The sequence below is a fragment of the Bombus impatiens genome, unplaced genomic scaffold (assembly GCF_000188095.3).
Source record: "Bombus impatiens unplaced genomic scaffold, BIMP_2.2 scf_0210, whole genome shotgun sequence".
Taxonomy (NCBI): domain Eukaryota; kingdom Metazoa; phylum Arthropoda; class Insecta; order Hymenoptera; family Apidae; genus Bombus; species Bombus impatiens.
This window is the reverse complement of record NT_176629.1, coordinates 73,628-97,304: the sequence shown is the minus strand read 5'-3', so window position 1 is coordinate 97,304 and position 23,677 is coordinate 73,628. Positions and strand designations below refer to the sequence as shown.

At 33.3% G+C, this 23,677-nt stretch overlaps 1 protein-coding gene across 1 annotated transcript in view; it reads right to left on the bottom strand.

The window, feature by feature from the left end:
* The window catches only part of LOC100750145, an 80,034-nt gene that overhangs the window by 25,843 nt on the left and 30,514 nt on the right, over positions 1-23,677 (bottom strand). Inside the window, 2 exon segments of the mRNA XM_024366314.2 lie at positions 14,772-15,182; positions 16,284-22,005. Coding sequence (XP_024222082.1) covers positions 14,772-15,182; positions 16,284-22,005 — 6,133 coding nt within the window.

The window sequence follows — 23,677 nt, the reverse complement described above, 5'->3', positions numbered from 1 at the left end:
TATTAGTTTTACGAATTAATAATTTATTTGAGAGATATTAGTTTTACGAATTAATAATTTATTTGACTATTTATTTTTCACTTGATAATAAAGCATAAACTAATAGAGATATTAGTTTTACGAATTAATAATTTATTTGACTATTTATTTTTCACTTGATAATAAAGCATAAACTAATAGAGATATTAGTTTTACGAATTAATAATTTATTTGGTTATTTACTTTTCACTATTTGTTTATTCTTCACTTGATAATAAAACGTAAGCTAATAGAGATATTAGTTATACGAATTAATAATTTACTTGATTATTTATTTTTCACTTGATAATAAAGCATAAACTAATAGAGATATTAGTTTTACGAATTAATAATTTATTTGACTATTTATTTTTCACTTGATAATAAAGCATAAACTAATAGAGATATTAGTTTTACGAATTAATAATTTATTTGACTATTTATTTTTCATTATTTATTTATTTTTCACTTGATAATAAAGCATAAACTAATAGAGATATTAGTTTTACGAATTAATAATTTATTTGGTTATTTTAGAATAAAACTTCTAAGTATATACTTTTCCTTGATATTATAGATTCTTAGAATCTCCTACTTCGGGTGAACCTTTTAAAATAATCAGACGATCATGTATTCGAAGCTCTTTGCGTTAATTTCACATAAACGCGTTATGTAGTGCAAATATCTTTTCTTCTATCTATGGAATAGTCTATCATACAATCACTCTTGCAGTGATAAATTTGAAGGCCTTTCGGTTGTAATGACTCACGAAAGAGTATTTAAACATTTCATCATTTATCATTTTCATCAATCGTAAACTTATTATTTTCATTTATTGTATTTACCACGTACCACTTAAGATAAACTTTATCTAGTATTTAAGTGTATCTGTAAAATTCATACTTTGCTTTGTAACGAAGAATGTACAATGTATGTCCAATATACTTAAGATCGCCTTAATAAAAAAACGTGAAAATAAAAATAATTGCTTGGCTGATCTGTTTTACACAACCCACCTTCAAGAACCATATTATTTCCAAACTTCCTGCCGACAGTGTAGATCGTATATACATGCGCATGTGTTTAATCCATTTAGTGTGTTCTACAAAGAAAGATAAGGAAAGAGTTGTACGAGCTAAAACGTCCTCCGGTTCTTATTGTTGTGTTTAACGTGTAAGTGAAATTGCATTGTTCGCCGCCATGGTGCCGACAAATTAGTAGAGCAGAAGAACGATCGCGCTTGGTACCGGGAAGTGATGTTACAGAAACTTAATTTCTACTTAACCGTTGTATTTAATTGCTTCGCGGCGAACTTGATCATATTAACTGCGCAGGGAACGTACAAAGATATTCATTGTTCTTTTCTGGTTAAACTATTGTACGACGCGGATAATACGACAACATTTTAATCATTACCGTTTTCGGCGAATAATGGTAATTACAGCGATGAAGACGCACTTCTAGAGGCACCAGAAAGCGTTCCTTTTGAAAGTGCTTTCCGAAACGAAACAAAGAAATGAAACATTTATACATGAGAGGTATCTAAATAAAGATGTATCAATTAAAGATTAGATAACGAGAAGGTGAACGAACTTGTCGGATCTTTAAAGTGAATGAACTTTTCTTGTTAATGATAAATCCTTGGGAGAGTGTAAAGAAAATTAAGTGATTGATGCGAAGAATAGAATAGCTTAAGTTAAAATGTTTACGCTGGTTCATGGAAAAATAATTTGAACGCTTGTAGAAATATTTTATGAATATAGCAGAAGTATATCAAACGTATGTGTATTTGTATACAAATAAGTTAGAGAACAATTGAAAAAGGAATTCAGAATGAATTTATTTTTCAATAAAATTTGAATGGAAATAATAAAGAGTTAACTTGGAATTAAGATTCGGGAGAGAAGGAGAAAGAGACAGTGAGAGAGAGAGAGAGAGAGAGAGAGAGAGAGAATAGTGTTTTTTAATTATACAAGATTATTTGTTATGTAAATGAAAATGATGTTCTGTAATTCTGTACATTTTGGATTCTACATTATGTACCCGGTTAGTTGAGTGAAATATCACCAAAACTTCTAAACAAATTTTCCATACATAAATATTGTAACACGTATCATAGTTTGCGTCTTGTTTTTATTTGTAGAATATCAGCTGATCCATGAAGTGTAATCAGCTTCGATTATTCTGTTAAAAAGTTCGTTGTGAAAAGATTATAAGTTTATTTATAAAATGCTGAAGGTGATGTTGGAAACTCCGGAAAAGTTGACAAGAAAATCACGATAGCCATGTTAATGTTACCTTTGAACATATTATACCAGACGAAAAAATTATCGATTGGCCTATTAGCAACAGATTAATCGAAGCTGATCACGTTTCATAATTCACTTATACTTATTAGTTTAACTTTAACCACTGAAACTTAGGATATTTTTACAAGAGTACTTGTAATGATTTTTGCTGATCATATTCATTTTTTGGACGATTCACTGAAATCGAATTCATCTTTTACTTCTATAAAAATGAAAGGAAAAAAAAAATAACGAATTAAAAATCTAAAGTAAGATTAGGATAAGGATGTTTCATTATTCTGATAACTACATTGTTTAATGTATTCAAGTCGAAAAAAATTCTTTGTTTTTATACCTCAATATTTTAACCATAGAATTATGAATGTTTAATATTGTTCATTACGTGCTTCATTAAATTTTATATGAATGCACAGCGTCGAGTTGTAGGACTTAAATTTTTAGAATAATTACTTGTGCTTTTTCTATGATAAAATAACGCCGCGTGAAGCGAATTAATCAATGCTAGAAAAAAATAATTATCTTTTTGAAGAATAATGTACACTTATGCTCGAAAATATTTATTTACAACAATGTTCAATAAATATTCTGAAGTTGTATTTGAATTTATAGAAAAACTAAACATATAAATATATATGTCTCATATGTATATCTCGCATTTACAATTGACAATTACTAAATAATAGCCGATTTATGTTGATAAAAGTGTATAATGTTTGGAGGGATTTGGCCTTTTAATTATTAAATACATAAATATTATTGTATTCGTTTTATTCAAACCTTTTTATCAATATCTTAAAAAATAATATTTTGACAAATATATTTGTTAAATCTTTTTATATAAAGTTATATCGAAGATTAAATAAATATTTTATCTTTATTAATATTCTTTGGTTTAAGAGTATTGGAAAATATGTAAAAGTAAATTAATTAAATATTACTGTTTTTATAAATACATATTATGCGATTGAATCTTATACAATAGAATAAAAAAAATTATATTGTATTATCAATAAAAAGGGAACAAAGAAGACAGGGACAAATGAAAACAGAATTAGAACGTATTTTGTTAGATATGTTCGCTTCAAACTAAGTTAGTACAGACAGAAAATCGATATACGAGCATCAGTTTGTTATGATGAAAGCAAACATCAACTAATTGTGTGACTTTGACCACAACCGCTCGCTTAAATAAAATGAATTTTCAGGTGTTACACGATTGTGCGCGAAACACAGATTCGATATTCAACTTGAATTTAACTTAATTCAAAACCGATTTCAATTTTGAATCATCTGTAAAACAAGTTTCATTCTTTAATAGGGAATACTACTTCCTGCTAGAGAAATATGGTTATGGATAAATTATTATTTAGTTCTGCAAGTATAGTCGAGAGTTATGTCGCAGTCTTTATGGCCATATTTATACTTTAATTTATTTAGATTATTAATTTAATTAATTTATTTAATATAACTAAACTGAGGAGATTTACTTAATATTAAAATACTATGGTTCTCTAGTAATTCTTATTGTCTAAAATTGCATAGTAAATTCTTGGCTTTGAAATAAATTTTGTACTTTTATCGTACAGTCTCAAAAGTATCTAATTTGTATTTAAATACTACATTTCTTAATTTATATTGTAATTTACGTAATTGGACAATATACATGTACTATGTTTTCGGCATTAAATATAAGTTAGTCTTTATATACTGAATGTGACAATAGCATTAGTCAATAGGTTTTATATGCGTAAATTTTAATATATGTAATATTAGGTATTTAACGAAACAAGTATTCGTTAAACAAATATATTACAATTTGACTTATCCTAAACATATTAGTAAGTAAATAAACATATATTTTTTCTAAAGAAATTTCCTTGTATCTCATTTTTAGTATGGTATAGTGTTGTTATACTGAATTCGTAAATAAATAAATAAATAAATATATAATATATTATATTTATTTCATATATATATATATTTATTTATTTATTTATTTACCATTGAATTTCTTCGTCACATAAGAAACGTTATCCTCGAATTCAATATAACGACACTATACGATACTAAAAGTGAGACACAAGGAAATTTCATAAGAAAAAATGAAAAACAACGAAAGACGTAAAGTATATATGTAATTTCAGTTACATGTACATTCAGTTTATGTATACATTGTATACATTCGTGGCGTAAACATAGTCCTGATTGAAAAGTGTCGCTTATTAGACTTACTTGCGAAAAAGAAGAAAGAACGCAAAATAATATTCCTGTGTTTGTTCTCCTCGTCTATCACGGGTAAGTCAAACAAAATAGTTAAGATGTTTTATACACTACTTGTTTTTGGACACAAGTACCGTATTACCTTCTTGTAGAGGATAGAAAAGCGCATTGACTATTGTATACAGAAATATGTACTTCTATGTAAAAAAATGTCAATATCGATGTCCTTGAAAAATAGAGAAGGTATGACCTGGAAAGGAAAAATCACGAATCATGATATTTATCGTTCTGAACCATCCAGCATTTTCCTGGCACAATTTTTTGTATTTAAACTAGCTAAGATATTAAGAAATCTGAGATGATAGAAATGCCCTATACATTAGAAAAGAACAGCAGGGTTAAGAGTCAGTTAAGAGCGTTAAATTGTCGGTTTAAAAAAAGAGAAAACAGTTATGAAAATATACATAATAGCGTGCTTAGCTAATATCTTTGATCCATTTTCATGATATTATAATAATTGATATCGAACAGCGAATCGTATATTGAAACTTCATTCAGAAGATCGGTGAGTTGCAGAAGAGGCTCGGCTAGAAAGAGTTATACATGAATAATACATATCCATAGATATCCAGATAATAGAAATGAATGATTACGATGTAAATAACCAACGTAAACGTAAGTGGATAGATAATGGTATAAACTCGTAACAAGGCAAACCTAAGGTAAGTAGGGTAAAGGCAGAAACTTCAGAAGGTTGACGAACTTCTTTTGTGGAAAAAAGTATAATGAGTATCATTCCGAGGTAGAGCACGCGATCTTACTGTTTACGTAGCTTCAGAATGGATAACAAACAGCTTATATAAGCTGTGCAGGATTGTTCTGTACTAGAGTTTACGTATATTCGATCGAAGAATGAATACATTCTGAGAACTATGAAATCCATCTATTTCTTCAGGTATAAATGCTAAGGTATAATCTATCTATCCTTTCTTATCATAAGTGTTAAACATAGATATTCATATCTCAAACAATACATAAAAATGTTTTGAACATGTTGAATAATAATATTCGATATTGAATAATATTGAAGAGATACCGTACAAAATTTTAATCAAACGCTACAACCACGATCTTTTTTTTTAACAAGCTAATTCTTCTTAAAAATTACAAAACTCTTCTTAAAAATTACAATCATAAGTGTTAAACATAGATATTCATATCTCAAACAATACATAAAAATGTTTTGAGCATGTTGAATAATAATACTCAATATTGAATAATATTGAAGAGATACCGTACAAAATTTTAATCAAACGCTACAACCACGATCTTTTTTTTAACAAGCTAATTCTTCTTAAAAATTACAAAACTCTTCTTAAAAATTACAATCATAAGTGTTAAACATAGATATTCATATCTCAAACAATACATAAAAATGTTTTGAACATGTTGAATAATAATATTCGATATTGAATAATATTGAAGAGATACCGTACAAAATTTTAATCAAACGCTACAACCACGATCTTTTTTTTTAACAAGCTAATTCTTCTTAAAAATTACAAAACTCTTCTTAAAAATTACAATCATAAGTGTTAAACATAGATATTCATATCTCAAACAATACATAAAAACGTTTTGAGCATGTTGAATAATAATATTCAATATTGAATAATATTGAAGAGATACCGTACAAAATTTTAATCAAACGCTACAACCACGATCTTTTTTTTGACAAGCTATTTCTTCTTAAAAATTACAAAACTCATGTAAGAAAATATTTCTCGCAATGACTCTGTCCGAAGATATATGTTTTTTCACAGATATTCCACATACAAAAGCATAGAACAATAGACAAAGGATGACAGGAGAGTCTGCATCATAGACGAGATTACAAGATCCTTGTATTTTACAGTAGGATTAATTATTTCCGACAAGGTAAACACATCTGTACGTAAATGATTTATAGTCGGGGATTAACCGAGTGTATTGGTAAAGTGATTTTTGTATCTCTTACATGCAGCCTATAATTTCTGCCGAGTCCCTAACAATCTAGTATAATAATTGATGTAAACAACTAATTACGATAATTATTGAGAAGCAACATTGAGGAAAAAGATTTGTTATATAAGTGATTTATTATTTAAGTGATACAAGGAAGCTAACTGATTTTTGCTAAGTTGGTATAAACTGATGTGTAACATGATTGAAAATCAAATGAACGAGTTTAATTTTGTTACAATCAACATTAAAAATACTTGTTTTGCAAGGCAATTGTTACTACTCGAAGCAGTTTTCTATGAAAAGGTGATCCCCTTTTTCAAAGCACATGTCAAAATCTTCTACGATAAAAACTAGATACAATAAATCGATATTGAGTAACTAGTCGTGAGATATAAGATACAAGATATAAGATATCAGGGTATTATCGTGTTATTTTTGTAGTGAAATACAAGTATTATTAACGATTGAAGAACGAATTGATTCCGTAAGTGGAACAGCGTAGGTGAAATAATTCTGTTACTTTCTTGCAAAGCACAGAAGAACGAGTATTGTTGGAAGAAGAAACGGTCGAGAAAGGTTACTGTCTTCACGGGAAATGATTTGCTTCAGAAAATGGAATGTCTGGCAATCGTTCTCATACTCTAAGTAATTGCACAAAATTAATTTCCACTTTTCCTTGACTAGTCGCTCTTGTAAAAAGGAATTCGTGCTTTCGTTTGCTGATTGTTACAGTTACTGTAATTCATGCATGTTTGTCTACTCTTTTTAACTTATAGCTTAGATTTCGCAACGTCCCTACTCGCGTGTACCAGTTCTTTTAAAAGTATTTCCTGTGTTGCATAACATGATTTCCCATGTCGATTAAGATAAATTCGTAAAAGAAGTATAGCGGCACATGAGCGTAAAAAGGTTCAAGTGGAAACGGAGAATTGGAATCTGGGAGAGACCCATATTATTGTACCTTTGAATACTAATGATTGTTTTGGTTTACAAGGTCTGTGTGAAATGAACTATGGACAGATTGTTATTGCCGTTTCTTGTAATCTTCAGCCAGAGTTACATAAGAAGGTTAACTTTTTGTGGCAACCTCTGTCGATATAAATGTATGAACGTGCTCCCTAAGACAGAGCATCCTTATCTTTTCTTCGATCGGCATAGAGCATTGAGCGAGCGACGATTACAACCGGCATACACTACCTCTTGTAATTATACTGATTTTGATACACCGGACTATTACGAATTCATCCACTCGTTTCTTTATCAAACAAACCTACATGTTTAACCCCTTAACCTACGATTTACGTTCGAGAATTTTGCGCCGAAAACGTAAACAAGCTATTATAAGGGTGGTTGGTAACTGGTGGTACAAGCGGAAATGGGGTGATTCTACGCGAAAACAGAAGTCGAAAATATAGAATAAAAATTTAAGAATTAAAAAAATTAAAAAAATAACGTCAATCGAGACAACGATCTACAGTGAGATCCGTTATAACGAGACGCGATAAAGTGCACGCGTACCGAGCGAAAATTCAAAGTCGATTTTCTCGAAAACGAAAAATTTCTATTTTATATTTTCGACTTTTTTTCGCGTAGAATCACCCCCTTTCCGCTTGTACCACCAGTTACCAACCACCCTGTATATTATATTTGGCCCGATCATCGTATTACGGGCTATGCCCGCAGTTGTAGGTTAAGGGATTAATTCACCTCAAAAGTAGTCCAGATGGAGCTGAATTGCTGATAACAATGAGACAGTTTAAATCATTATTTCATGTTTATCCTAACTAAAAACAAACGTACATTAGTTTTCAGTTTTCTACTTTATTTTTGCTTGCTTGGTTTCTAGAAAAGAACATCTAATTAATTTTTTTTAATTTAATTAATTTTTCCCCTCTATATGTAACAGAGTGCACATTCTAAGATATGGTTACAAGAAATCGGGTTACAAGAATATCGTGTTATAAGAAGGTTTCCCAAGCTTAGGTTAAATTTTATTAATTCGTGCTACATGGAAACCGCTTTATAAGAATATCGGATTATAAGAGGGCGGTCTTAATTTTTACACCGTATTATATCGAAATCGTGTTTTCACGCCAGTACAGTGTCGTAAGAGGATTAAGTGTATATCTTTCCTCTTATATTTAAGTCTATTTACTTTCATACTAGATAAAACTCTATAAATATACCTCCATATCTATTTTATATTTATGTGTGTTTTTATCTTATTTTAATATTATCATATTTCTTCTTAGGCAATTTAAAAAAGTTTTAATTGTTTATTTTATTGCATTTTAGTTAGATATTCCCCATAGTTTACAATTCACATTTAGCACGTCTTTAAAGTATACATAAAGAATACTTTCACATGGTAAAAAAACGCTTGAAACAGCTGTTTTATTAGTTTTCATCCGTGCATGCCTTTTAATCGTGGTAAAGATTGTTATACTTTTATATATTTCATATATGTATCGATAACAGAAAAATTAAAGTCGCACGAATGCTGTCTTGGATGAAATTCGATCCATAAAAAAAAATATATGTATATATTTAATATCAGAAATTAATATGTTAATTATATACACGTACATGTAATTTAAAAAATTATTTCAGAGATTCACTACTGCCAGTTATTTAACTATTAACTATCACTAAGTGAGGATTAACAGCTACAGAAAAATAGATATAATAACCACAAGAAACATATCCATTACAAAGATTTCATTTTTAAGACCACGCTCTAATTAATTAAGCAGTTACAAATTAGAGTGGTCGTCTCGGTTATTGATCCGCGCGAGCCACGAATGCAATGGGGAGTGGCAGTGAAAATAATTTCATCAGCCTATAGAATGAAGAATGTCTGCCGTTTCTTTTCATATCACTGCTAGAATTATTTTCTAAATATCTTTAACTCTGTTACGCACTTTGAGTTCATTTTGATCAAATCCTATTCCTCTATTAAAAATCTCTTAAAGTTAAGGATAAAATGAACTTTATCGTTATTGATGTATGTAATTCCTCATTACAATTTTTTTCTCAAAATGTTGAAAGTCAAGTGTTGAAATAAAAGATAAATATCAGGATAATTTTATCTTTCTTCCTAAGTTTATGGGAAGAAGATTTTATTCGATAAAATTCACCAAAATAAAATTGGGATATTATGAGGTGACAAAATTGATTTTTAATATCTAATCTGCAATAACAAAATTGGCATTCGTAACTTGTCGAAGGTTGTGGAACTCTATCTTGTTTTTTGGAAAGCTCTTTATCTTCAGATTGTTCAACTTGCTGAATTACGAGTTATAAGAAAGGGACTCTTCTTCTAATGACGCAAAGATCATCGAAATTATTCCAAACAGTAAATAAACACAATTTAATTAAAAATTAATTGTAAATAGTAATTTCATTGCGAAGAAATTGATCATTTTTTTAAACAAATTTCACAAATCATCAAAACTTTCGTGATCATTCATCAAATTGAACGGATGAGATAAGTTCCATTATCATTATATCCAACTTATAATTTATTAACTTCATAAAAAGATAGTAAGTAAGTAGATATACATGATTCTTAATCGTTCTTAAAAGTTATCATCAAAAGAAATCACACAAATACCGTCATATTCAATATTATATGGTTTTTCAGGACAGAAAAAAAATAAAAAAAAAAGCTCCGCTCCCCAGAGGCTTAAACCCAAAAACCACACCATACAACAAAAAAATGTAAAGCGCCGACACATAATACAGCGTGGCTACGTTGTACCGCCGCGTATCGGTACCTTTGCCTAACATACAAAAATTCATGTTTATTTTGAATAATGCACTTAAACTCTGTATTTTCTGGCCCAATAAACTCCTTTCTAAAAAAAAAAAAAAAAAAATATTCAATATTATATAACAGTAAAAACATTATTGTCAGCAGTAGTTATAAACTATTACGAAACGATAACATACTGAAGGTATGAGAGCCTTTAAAATTCATCCTACTATTATCAGAAATCTATCAAAGTGCCTAAATACTTATGGATAGTAAGATATTGATACGAGTAGCATATTCCCGTCACACGATTTCGATAGAGATTTTGTACGTGACACGAATCTAGACCAGCCGAGTTTGATCGTGGAATGGTCCCACGAACCACCGATTTGCGTGATCCAGGCTGAATTGAAAACGACGGAAACGCAGCTTGCAGCAGTGATTTTATCCGTTCTACGTTCTCCCTTCCCGTTAATGTCAGAACTTGTATCATAGTTCGGTTTTCCGTTATCGCGCGACCAGAATGCAAATACGTGTGCAGCGAAACATCAATCGTAACATATGATAGTATGACGGTCACAGGCGTGTTATTAGAAGCACGCTTTTATATCGTGATGTTACTGTGATGTTTTGTTTTATAGATCTAGCTAAAAAATAAAAGGATTTACATTTGTAAATATAATACGAAATGGAAACAAAGTATCGAGGCACTTGGACATGTATAATGTGATTAGATAAATCACAAAGTGTATACTGAAAAGTCTTATATTTTCTGCGAAAACACTAGATATTTTTATTAAACTCGATAATATATAAAAGGACTTAATAATATATATATTCATCTCAAAATAATTTCTTCAATGTAATAATTTTTCTTTTGTCGAACGTAACGTACATAGCAATAATGAGGCAGCTTTTAGCATAGAACGTACTAACTACACAATAAAATTTGGAAATATTTTGATTTCATAAAAATGGCTTTTTCGCCTTTTACAGAGTATAGAATTTTTATGAGTAACTGTAGCTAATAGAAATAAAATTTAAGATATATGAACATATGTGTGCCTTGTTATTGAATTGCATTTAAAATATCTTTTGTATAGAGAAATGAATTATTTGATATCTAATGTCATCAACATAATGTGTCCAATAAATCTTGTTGAATGTTATATATTTTTGTTTGTAAAAATGAAGTTCTACGCCATTACGCTGAAATTAATTTACAATTACAATTACAAGAATTTCTGTTTTTTCCAAAATTGTTATCTCATTGTTATCTCTAAAATTTGGAATTGAAGAAATTCAATAATTTAAGTATACATAATATTCAGTGCTAGAACATATGACATGCTCAAAGATTCTTATAACCAACAGAATATATTACAACGATAGAATAAAATACAAAACATTGGCAAAACAGTAGTATAAAATAAAAAAAATTGGAAGCGTTAGTGGCACTTTTAATCTTAAGCGAGACGATAATCTCGAACAAAAGTAAAAGTTTGAAAATTCTCCGTATAATTTATAACCAAAAAGCAAATAAACTTAATATAATTTAAATAAAATACACTTTTCGATTCTAAATACACTACGTTCAATTAAAAACTATTAACGACAGATACACTTTGAAGTGCTGGAATAGGAATCTATCTCTGTCCAAGAGAAACATTTAATATTTAAAATGATACATAAAACTCACTTGTGTGACACTAATTAAATTTTTAATATTTTGTCATAAATACCAAAATTGAATTTTTTTCAAACAGTAACCTTTTATGTTACTCCATAATGAACATTAAATATTAAACTAGTAATAGTAAAACGAAAATAAGTGCTTTTATTTCACCACACATTCTTAAAATTTTCTGAACTCTTAAACGGTTAAACCTGACAATAGAATATGCTAATAACGCTAAATGGAACGACGTTGACTAGAAAGTGGCATGAAAAATGGATTTTAGCATATTACCGTCTAAGCGACGTATAATCGCACGTACGAAAGAAAAAAGTGACAGACCAGAGAAATCCGACAGTACGCATACGCGGGACACAACGTTGCACCAGATTATCGATTATTCTACCTTGGCTAGAACGAGAAGCAGAATGTTAAAGAATGAAAAAGAAGGGAAACCTCGTAATAAAACGGTTACACCTGTTACACTCCAGTAAATACTTTAAAATGTTCATTTACAAATCGCGTTCTACTTGCATCTATGTATATTTATGATCTTTGAAACCGAGCGTCACTGATAAATTTCATGAAAATAACTTTCACATCAGATCTTCTATCGTCGATTTTTGATACCACGAATTTTTTCTGCTAAGATCGATAATAATGCCAGTAATCAGTATTATTTTTTGCAGTAAAAATTATAATTCTACATATTTTTAAATTAACGGAAAATAAATTAATGAAATAATGAAATAAATTAATTAATTAATGAAAATTCTAGAAATTGTTAAAGTTTTTAATTCTGTGAAGAAATAAACTGCAAAGAATAATTTTATGAATATTCGGGTGGAAAATTTTTCTAAATTGTTGCTATCGAGTTGATTTTACATATTTTTAAATGAAACGAGAAATGAAACGTAGAAATCGTTTCTATTGTTACATTTTACAAAAGAGTAAATTGCAAGAAACAATTTTGTACATATACATGATGGAAAATTTCTTGGAACCAACAACTTTCGTAATTTCACTCTGGTTTAAATTTCACAAGTAATCGCGTTGATCAAACGAGGAAACAAATAAGAGAGTGTTGATTATTCAGCGAAATCGCGTGTAGTTGAGTAATTGAAACAAAATCAACAGGTATACATACATAATATGTGTCAAATGTATATGGTAAACAGAAAACCACGCTATATGTAACTGTTCTTTGGATAAACTTTGGAAGCACACGCGTTAGAAAAGTATTGTTACTTTATTCATAGAAATGTATATTTGCATAAAAAGAAATAAAGAACAAAAAAGAAAAAGATCGAAACAGAAATTATAAGGAATAATCTATTTTGGATATTTTATTTATTTTTACATATTATACCTATGATTTTTATGCATTTTTACACCATTAAATTTCGTATAAATACATAAAAATTGTTTATAGAATTGTGTATGAAATCCAATTTCATATAAATTCTTATGAATATATTATTAACTTATGACATATTAACATATTACGTTATCTGATTTAAAAATTATCTCAATTAAATCTCAACAAAGGGTACGCTGTATTTAATTTTCAACTCTCGTTAACAACTTTCAACAATTAACAACTAGCGATAAAACTTCATAAAAATTTACAAGTAAAATGTGTTTCGAATTTGTAAAACATTGGAATTGAAAAAAATCCCTAATACATCCGAATAAATTTTCGGCTATAAACCATAAGAAAAATGCTATTACACGATACATTTTGCTTTTCTCTTAGCAAGATATTATGGAGCCAAAAAATACTCTGATAAAAATCATTCTGGTTAGAGTATACTTATCAGCTTATCTTTCGTTCGCGAGTACCGTGTAAATGAATTTTCACTTTAACAGGCAGTCTAGTTTCAACGAAATCGTTTCAGTTCGATACAATTGCTTTCCCACTATAATGTACATATACCAACATCGATTTCGTACACAGATTTTTATAGCGTTTCTTCTGCTTACGGCTCCTACTAATTACTTAAACGATCGCATATTCATTATCCTAAACCTTTTTAGTTTGTACCCGTGTATTCATTGGTTCATTTACTTTTTCAGTTTTCCACCGTTCAGTCTTCTATCAAACTATTCGGTTTCTAGTAAAAATAACAATATTAAATTTAACAATTCTTATCTAATATGTATTTCAATTAATGATTTTGTTGTTATGTTTCGACTATTTCAGGGTTAAGTTTCTTTTTTCGCAAAACGAATTTTTTCTTTATCAATTATTAACAATAGAAACACTTGTTTTTTTATCTTTACAAAGGAAACGCAATTCACTAAAATTTAAGATCGTATTTTCTGAAAATAAATATTTGATTGTTGCATAAATCTTGTCTGCCTCTTGGTTCGTATAAGCTCAATGTTATAATAAGTATAACATTGCTATATAATTTGATAATAAATCGCGTTTGTAGAACTTATAGAAAGTGAGAATGACATATTTTCGTTAGTCTTTTAATGGTTAGATGAAATTAGGTATGTACAGTCAAAAGTGTTTTATGACAAATCTGACACCAACGGATTTTCGTCTGTTTCGAACACTACAAAATAGTTCGGACGAAAAGAATGAAATAATTTTGAGGTCGTAAAAATGAAATAAATCCTTCTTTTAATGAGAAATACAAAAGAATTTGTATGAAAAATATAGATTTTGCAAATGTGATCCAATACATAAAATCGTTTAATTAGTTAATAATTTGTTAATGTACAATAATTGTCATCTCTATTTTAATCGTAAATCGTGAAGACACATAAAACAGTGACTTACCAGGTGTGAGAGACATAGCCTGTTGCCTCCTCGATCTCGAATTGTCTCGTTTTCCAGCGGAAGACTGAGAGCCCGAAACTTGAAGTCCTGGAGCACTAACCGCACGTTTTGGTCCGCCGATAGCGCCAGAAACGTTGCTGTTTCTAGCAAATCCTGGTGGACGATATCTGGCAGATTTTACACCAGAATGCTGCGGTAGGAAATGATAGACGCTATGAGCTTTGTGCATCGTCGACGAAGACGTAGTTGACGTCGTCGTTAACCCGGCTGGTGCTGTGGAAGCTGGTAAACGCGGTAGAGAATTGGTTGCCGCTGTTATGGCGGATTGCATTCCGCGTGGAAGAGTCGTTGCCCGAGATTCACCCGTATATTCTAGTTCATCTTCGGTGTCCTCGTCACCTGTGGATGTCTCTGTTGATGTATTATTTTGGATTTTAATATGGTTAAGATTTTTAATTGGAAAGTGTTTGAATGAAAACAAAAAATGTATATAAAAGATGAAAGGTGTAAATTGTAGAAGTTGTGATTTGTGAATTGATAACACAATAAGAGCCAATTAACCCTGGAACGGTACAATGTTCTTCTTTAATTGAATTTCACACTTTTTGAACACTAATACTTCATTTATACGAACTTGTCGGCAAACGAATAATTTACGTAACTGAAGGTCATGTAATAGCAATCCACTGACTCGTCGAACAAAAGTGGATTCAACGAAGAAGAAAAAATTTCTTTAATAATTTGATAAAACACTATCGAGTATGTAATTTATGGTTATGAATATAGGAATCTTTACTTAAAATTAAAAGATATTTAATTAGATATATATATACTATATACTATATATATAGAAAATTGAAATCGAAACTACTGTCTTATAAAGCTTGTCTTACTTTTTCGACAAGATTCAAAATTTTACTGTGTCAAACATCCTCTTTACAATGTTATTCTCCCGTTTGTACTAAACCAAAAGTGACTCAATAGAATATATTAACCTTCTAAAATATAATCTTCTTTCAAGTTTTATTTATTTACCAAAGATAAGCAGGTGTAAGTGAATAGGCGTATTTACTATCCAAGTCAGGTACACAATCACAAATAGCAAGAGATTTAGTTAGTATATATACAACTGAAAAAGTAATTCCAAACTTTTGTGTGATGTTATTAATTTGAAATTAGCTATAAATATCCGAAATTACTGCAGACATAGCTATATTACATTTAATTGTAATTGATAATTCTTTATTTAGATAGATTTTTGATTAAAATTTTCTGAAGAAACAAAGGAACTTGAGGGTTTGAATACGCAATGATTTTAAATTGTTGGTCAGTCGCATATGATAAAAAATTGAATATAATCGGTAATAGACTTATCATATTTTTCCCGTGTGGTCTTCATATAATAATGTTAATTCATTAATTGTCTTAATATACTTACATATATATTAATTCAATTAATTAATATATAATACTGATTGATGTATTTTTTGTAAAATGATATAAAAAATTTACCAGATTCTCCTCTGGTATTGGCATCAGGAACGGAAGACCTTCTCCTGTTACTCCAGATCCTCTCCTCCACGGATCCTCCGCATCCACTGGCAGCACCTCCACTTCCACCACCAATGGATCCACAACTTCTAACTCTATCCAACTGTTCCCTCGAGAAACTTTTCGGATTGAACAACAGATCTCCGGCACTGCGACGCTTAGCAGCCATGGCCAAGGCGTTAGCACTAACACTAGCACCGACACTATCTCCGGAACACGCCAGGAGACTCAATTTCGTCCTAGAATCCGCCGCCATTAACGCAGATTCGAAGCTTCCGCGCCAAGAGAATCTTTCGTAATCACTAGCTTCACGTTCTTCGCCCTCTTGTCCAGTTGAAGCTGCTGGATGACTGTTAATTAGCAATAGAGGATCGTGAGACTTCGATCTGGGTAATTGCAAGTGCGTCGACGAAGGAGCATTAGTTGAATCTGATGTAGAATCATCGTCTTCTGTAGTTGACGCTGAAGACGGTGTACGATGATGTTGCGTGTAGCGTCTCCAGCTCGAATGATGTTGAACAGCTGGTCCACCTTCAGAAACCTCATGCATTAAAGCAACCAATCGACTACCGATATGGTGCATCACCTTAGCAATTAACGGTGGACTACTATGTGGTGTCGAATTGGCGTCGGAGCTTGCACTATCACCGGCCATTTTCGTGAAACTCTGAACCAGTTTCTGATACACAAATGCGGTATCTTTGCCTAGGCAGGGAGGCTGCACTCCAGTCGGTTCGGTTTTATCTTCCCTCTCCTTATCCAGCATATTGTCACCAGACGTGGTATCGAATTTACTGATAATCTGCTGGCAGCTTTGAGAGATCTGTTCCTGCAGTGCTGATCGACGGCCGCCCGCTGCGCCTTCCAAATCGGAGCTGGTATAATCCGAACTGTCGTACGAATCAGACCACGTGTCCTCAGAACTCAAGTATTCAACGATCTCTCGTACTTGTTCGTCTCGAATTCCAGGCACGGTTTTCATCAACCTAGTCAGTTCGTTCTCGAAGTATACCAATTGTGGCGGTTTCGTACGATTTTGAGAACATAGTCTGGCTTTTGCGGAGTAACCAGGTAACCTAGGACTTGGGGCGGGTGAAGCCCCACTTGAGTTTGCGCTGGAGGTGTTCTGATTCTGTCCGTTCGAATTTGCAACCATCGTTTTGAAGAACTGCCTCATTTTTGACATCATTAAGTTTGTTTCCTCGTCGCTGGACCAATTGTTGAAGCTATCCTTCCTCGATAAAGAAGCGTTTGGCAAGTGAGGCAGTGTTGTATGGCTTAGGTGATGATCTACTTTAGCTGCGTTTCCTTTTTCAACTTCGGAGACACCTTCTATGGAGGTTTGACTCGTATCTTGGGCATTCTCACCGATCTCGTTATTAGAACGATCTTTCCCAGTTTCTTGACTGAGTTCCGTACCGGATTGACCATCGTCAGGTAGTTTCTGGTGTTGTAACAGATCATCGCAGCTTCCTACAAATCCAGAGTCTCGCGATTGTTGTTTCGATCTTTGATTGTAGCTCAGAGACTCTCCCGAACTCATTTGTATATTTCTATTTGAATCGATCAGCGACGCCGATGTTAACGAAGCATTAACAGCAGTCAATGGAGAGGAAGAGGAAGACAGGATACACTCTGGTTGAGGAGTTTTTGCTCTCTCCGAATCTTCCGAATTAATTGCTTCTGCCTCGTTCTCCATCACTACTTCTCCCACCAAAATCATTTCTCTATTCGGTTCTGGCGTTTTGTTTCTGTCATCTGGAACACGTGGACTCTGCGTTCCTAAATTTCTAGGCTTCTTTTTCTTTCGTTTCACGGTATCAAACTGTCCATCGGTTCCAAAGGCTGCAGTTTGACCATCATCCGCTCCATCAGTTTCAGTGGAAGAACCTTCTGATTGGGTTTCTTGTGCATCCTGATTTAAACTCAGATCTTGAAGAGAATTCTGCGAACTCAAGTTCTGTGAACTTTGAGTAAGAGCCAATAAATTGTCCAAAGAGGAGCTGTGCGATCTACCGGTTCCTCTGGCGCGAACCAGTTTCTTTCTTCTCTGCGCTTCGGGACTTGGTCTTCCTTCTGAATCACTGCCTACTGAACCATCTGAGTCACGTCTATCCTGATCAAATCCCAGAAACTCTGATAGAAAGTATTTTTCGAGTCTCGAAGAATTCAAAAATCCTTCTCCAGAATTTGATTTCTCTTGATTCTGTCCATTCCCTGGAGTTTCGTCCTGTCCCAGGGATTCCAAACCTTCGGAATAGATCGACGAAGTCTCCGAAAGACTGTCAACTTCGCGGGAACCCATGCTCGAATTATTACCATCTCCTCCGAGGCCAAAAAAGAAATATTTTTCCAATTCAGAAGCAGATGGAGGTCTCTGTTTCTTGGATGGACTACCTGCAGCCATGCTAGGCTCTGCTTCGCTTTCCTCGCAAGATTCTTCGACGATCGTGTGCAAAGTGAAGTCGATAGCCTGTCTATGGTAACCACGAAGTTCCTCTTCACGATCTCCAAGGTTATTCGCTTCATCCTCGGAGCTTTCTTCGGTGGCTGTCGTAGCACCAGGTTCGTCTTCATCGTGCGAAACTTCTTCTACCCACGAATCATCGTCTGCCAGACCTTCCTCGAGGATCACGACCGCACCGCTGGCGGAATTGTCATCGCAGGACTGCGACGACACACGTGTCCGTATTCCGTCGCGCTGTTCGCCACCCAAACGCTCCTTCGTATCTTCATTTTCCTGTCGACCGCCGATTTTTGTCGCGTTTTTCACCGACACGTCGTCGCTTTCACTAGCACTCCCGACACTCAATCCGCTGTCCACTTCCGCTTCCGAATGATTCGCAGTTACACTAGCCAACCGTTTCACCATCAAGGGTTTCCTCGGACCCTGACCATTCTTACGATGCGGTTGTTCAGACACTGCTTCCAGCGCCAGCTGGAAATACCCAGCTAGACCCTGGCTAGCCGTATGCACTTCATCCGGCTGTAACAAGGTCGTTGTGTCCGAGGTGATCACACTCACTGGCTGATACGAGGCTTCCTGAGTGATCATCACAAGGCTTCTATATTTGTTGCTATTATTGTTGCTGAGATTGTTGTTTTGTATCGTTGGAGGAAATTGTTGACTGATTGAATCCTTCGTCGACGCGGCAGGAGGGAATCCATTCTCCTTTCGAGTAGACGGGCGTCGCTCGACTGAGCGAAACCGTGTCGATCCCCCTTCTATCCCCTCCGCGATTCCAGCGGCGCCACCACCATCGATACTACTACATTCACCACCTCTACCGCGAACTTCCACTTCTCCTACCACCTGGCTGGAAGCAGGACTCTCGCCTCTCACCAAACCACCGCTGTCATGCGCACTTTCCGCTTTACCTGCGCTGTCAGTGCTACTCTTGAACATCTCTTGGATCTTGTTGGTTATCATGTCGCCCACGTCAGAGCCCGCTGATTTCAACTCGATTCCATCGTCGTGATTCAGGTCGTTGTCTTCCACCACACCATCTTTGGACTCCAATACCGTCGATTTTCTTGATTTATGTGCAACGGATTGATCATCCTCCGTTGCAATTGTCATCGAATCGCTTTCCGTGCAAAAGCTTGCGACACCTTTGTCGTTCGTATAATCCGACGATTGCTCAACGGTTGTTGCCTCGCGTTGTGCGTTCCATTTCGCTCTGTCCGATGCGGTAACGTCAGGCTCCTCGCAATGATTGTCCTTGACTGTTTTCACGGTGTCGTTGCTTCGTAGATTCTGCTGCCACGGTGCTCTTTCCTCGTTTTTTTTATTCAATCTTGACAGCAGCTCGTTGTTCGTCGCTGAAAAGGAGAACTCGTTGTTCTCAAAAGACGAAGACGCGTTGATGGTCGTGACTTCGTACTCGTGCAGTTCGTCGCTGCTCACCTCGCTGCTTGTTGTATTCGTCTCGTTGCTAGTAAAACTTTCCGACCCTGATGAAACGTTCGTAGTGTTTAAATTCGAATTCAAATCGGCTGGTGCGTCATGCTTCTGATTATCATTGTTGTGATCTACATTCTCCACGGTCATTATATCTGATAAAGTGTTATCGATTTCACGATAATCGCTATTACTTATTTCATTGCAATCAGTACCATTCTCGGCTCCGGGAATTATCAACGGTGTCAAAGCGTGAAATTTCGGGTTCTCTTCGGTATTCTCGACAGACGAACCAGTATCGTTTACCATTTCCTGTCCAGACATTTCTAATGAGTCTGGAATTATATTTAAATCCCAGGTGTCCGTCGATGACAGCTGCGTTTGATTATCTGAATCCGTATTTTCGGTATTAGACGGTATTTGGTCTGATAACATGGATTCGTCAATTCCTGGACTATCCTTTTCTATTTTACCAAACATCTTCTCCTTCGTAATTATTTTTTCTTTTTCTGCAATATTTTCGGTGGTATTGTTGAAAATAGCGGGCTCGATCCTATCAGGATCCAAGGTTTTTATAGACTTTAACTCTATCTGATTTTCTGAACAATCATTGTCGCTCGCAATGTACATCTCTTCAGGCATCTCACGCTGTAATAACGATAGAGATATTCGTTTATCATTACTCATTTCCAAAGTGTGCCTCTTTCCACGAGACTTTCTTTTCTCATTAACGTTGTCCACTCCCTCAAACTTATCATTAGCTTCTGAACTATCATTTTCGCAAATCGACCTTTTCTCTTTCTCTAAATCTTGCTTGTTATTATTTCCTTTATCATTATCATTATTCGTGTCTTCATAATTCGCATCTTCGCTAAAAAACCGCACATACTGCAAAACCACGGGTTCCTGATCAGGAAGAGCCTTGACCCTCTTCAAGGTGATACCATCCTCAGTAGCAGAATCTGAATCTTCATCCTCGTCTTCGTTATCCTCTATATCGTTATCGCTTGTAAGGGAATCATCGTTAACAACGAAGACTCTCGAGAACCTATGAGAAGAGGAATCTTCTTCCAAATCGCTGCTATCCGCTGAAGATCGACCAGAAGAGCTACCAGAATCATCGTGCTGGAACATTCTTTGTCCCCTTCTGCTCTCGAAGGACACGCTCACGGAATCTAGACAATCCATTTCCTCGCTTTTCTTTGTCTCGTTCGTCTCGTCGTTACTTTCTTGTTCTTCTCCGGCCTTCGATTCGTTTAATTTGCCACATCCATTCGTGGAAGATTGCTCTGCGGTTTTCGATTCATTGCAAACGTCCAACACAGCTTCCTCTATAGATTTTGTCGTACTGCTTACTGCAGCGTCGTCGTTTTCATCTTGGTTGACATGCAAGCTGCTCACTCGTTGACGAAGTTCTTCTGTCGATGGAATGGACGAAGCTTCAATGGTGGAGCCATATAATGGCGGTGCTAGAATTTGATCAGGTCTAAAAGTACAAGTTGTCGGATCGAAGACACCAGTTAGTCGTGGATCGAGCCTGGTTCCGTGTAGAGGCTGGTTGAATCGTGGATGCCAAGCGAACCAGGGTGTAGCTGGGTCGCCTCTCAACCTCAGTGTTCCTGGTTCCGCGTGAGCATCGTTGTTACGGCTTATCATGGAGGAGGCAGCTGCTGCGAAGTCGCTCGTCCACAGAGATGCTGGAACTGGTACCGGATATGGCACCGGCACGGGGATTGGTACTGGAACTGGTAACACGTTCGCGCTTCGAGAACCTCCACAGGCCTGTGCAAAAGAATAATGAAAAATATAAGATTTTATATATATTTGGATTCGTTTATTTATTTATCATTCTTCTACGCATTGCTTATATAGGTATACATGTATATGTATACCTATCGGCTATAAATATCGATTACATTTATTGAAAAATTTCAATTAATTTTGAATTCTATTTTACATGATAAAACATGTATGATCCAAATGAAGTAACAATTTATTATAAAATAACTAAAAGATGAAAGCAACGAATAATACTCAATTTATATGAAATATTAATACATGTTTCAATATTTATAGTCAGCAGTGTTTATATTCATTAATATTCGAATAATACTTCTTTACAGATTATTTCATTTGTACTATAAAAACTAGGTAAGAGTTCCTTACTATCGTAATACATACGACACTTTATAAGAACAATCAATACTGTTTTGATTGTATTACTGGTTATAAGTTGTATGTATCTTAAATTGAAATTATTAGAAAAAAAATATGCATTGTCAATTAGAAACGTTCGAATAATTAAGCGATAATATATTCCAAAAATATTTTTTCTTTTTATTGAAATTGCAAAATTGTTCACACTTTGTATGAGTCGTTATGGCATTATTTTTGCAAAATTTCCGAATATTTAATGTATATTCCGCATGCGATAGCGAGTTCCTATCTCACGTCTATCATGAAACTACGAATTGGAAGAGCACTGGTAGTCATAAAATTGCGTTTAAATAGACACTGGTTGCTTTTACAGATTATTGTCAGATGTCGATAAGAGATAAGAATAGACAAGAAAGTGCAAGGGAATTACATGAAATGATATCGAGCTACTTAAATTTATCTTTATTTTAAAATACAAACACGGAATGAAAGTTACGCAATTAAATTTTTTATAATATACAGCATAATTCGTAATCACATATTTTGCTTCACGTGATAAACAAAATTATTATTGGAAAGATTTGTGGAGAAGTTGAGTCGATCTTAGGACTGATACAGAAGTAGTTAAATCTCCAGAAATCTTTGTTTCGTTGTGAAATTCGAGGTTAACCGAAGGTTACCTTATTATAGATCGAATTCGTCTTTCTAGTGACTACAACATAGTAGTAAAAAATATGAAATATCATTTAAAAAATTCGAGATCGAGAAATTAAAAAAATTACAATACATTCTTCTCATCAGTCCTTTCGAATACAACAAATTTCATTTGCAACATTTCCTTATAAAGTCATAGATAACGAGTCATTTCAAGTGGTAATTTTTACTGACTCATCATGTATATATTTTTGGTTTCTATTTTATTATAAACTTTATTTAATTATAAATATCTTGTAACCAAGTTATGGATGTTTATGCAGATTGATGTTGTTATGAGCATAACCGAAGAAAGCTAAGCAAAATGCAACGTAAACAAGGATTTATTTCTTCTATCAGATATTATAACGAGTACTATATTTTTAGTATATTTTATATTTTTGCATGTTGATGCATCATATGCATTTTTGTATTTTTACATTCTTCATAAATGTATAAACATGTGCAGCTTGTTTATAAGGAATATGTGAGACGAGTGATATAACATTTATAAGATAATTAGAGTGATATAACATTTATAAGATAATTAGAAAATAAAATTAGCGAAACTTATTCTGTAAAACATGAAATAAAGTAAAATTAG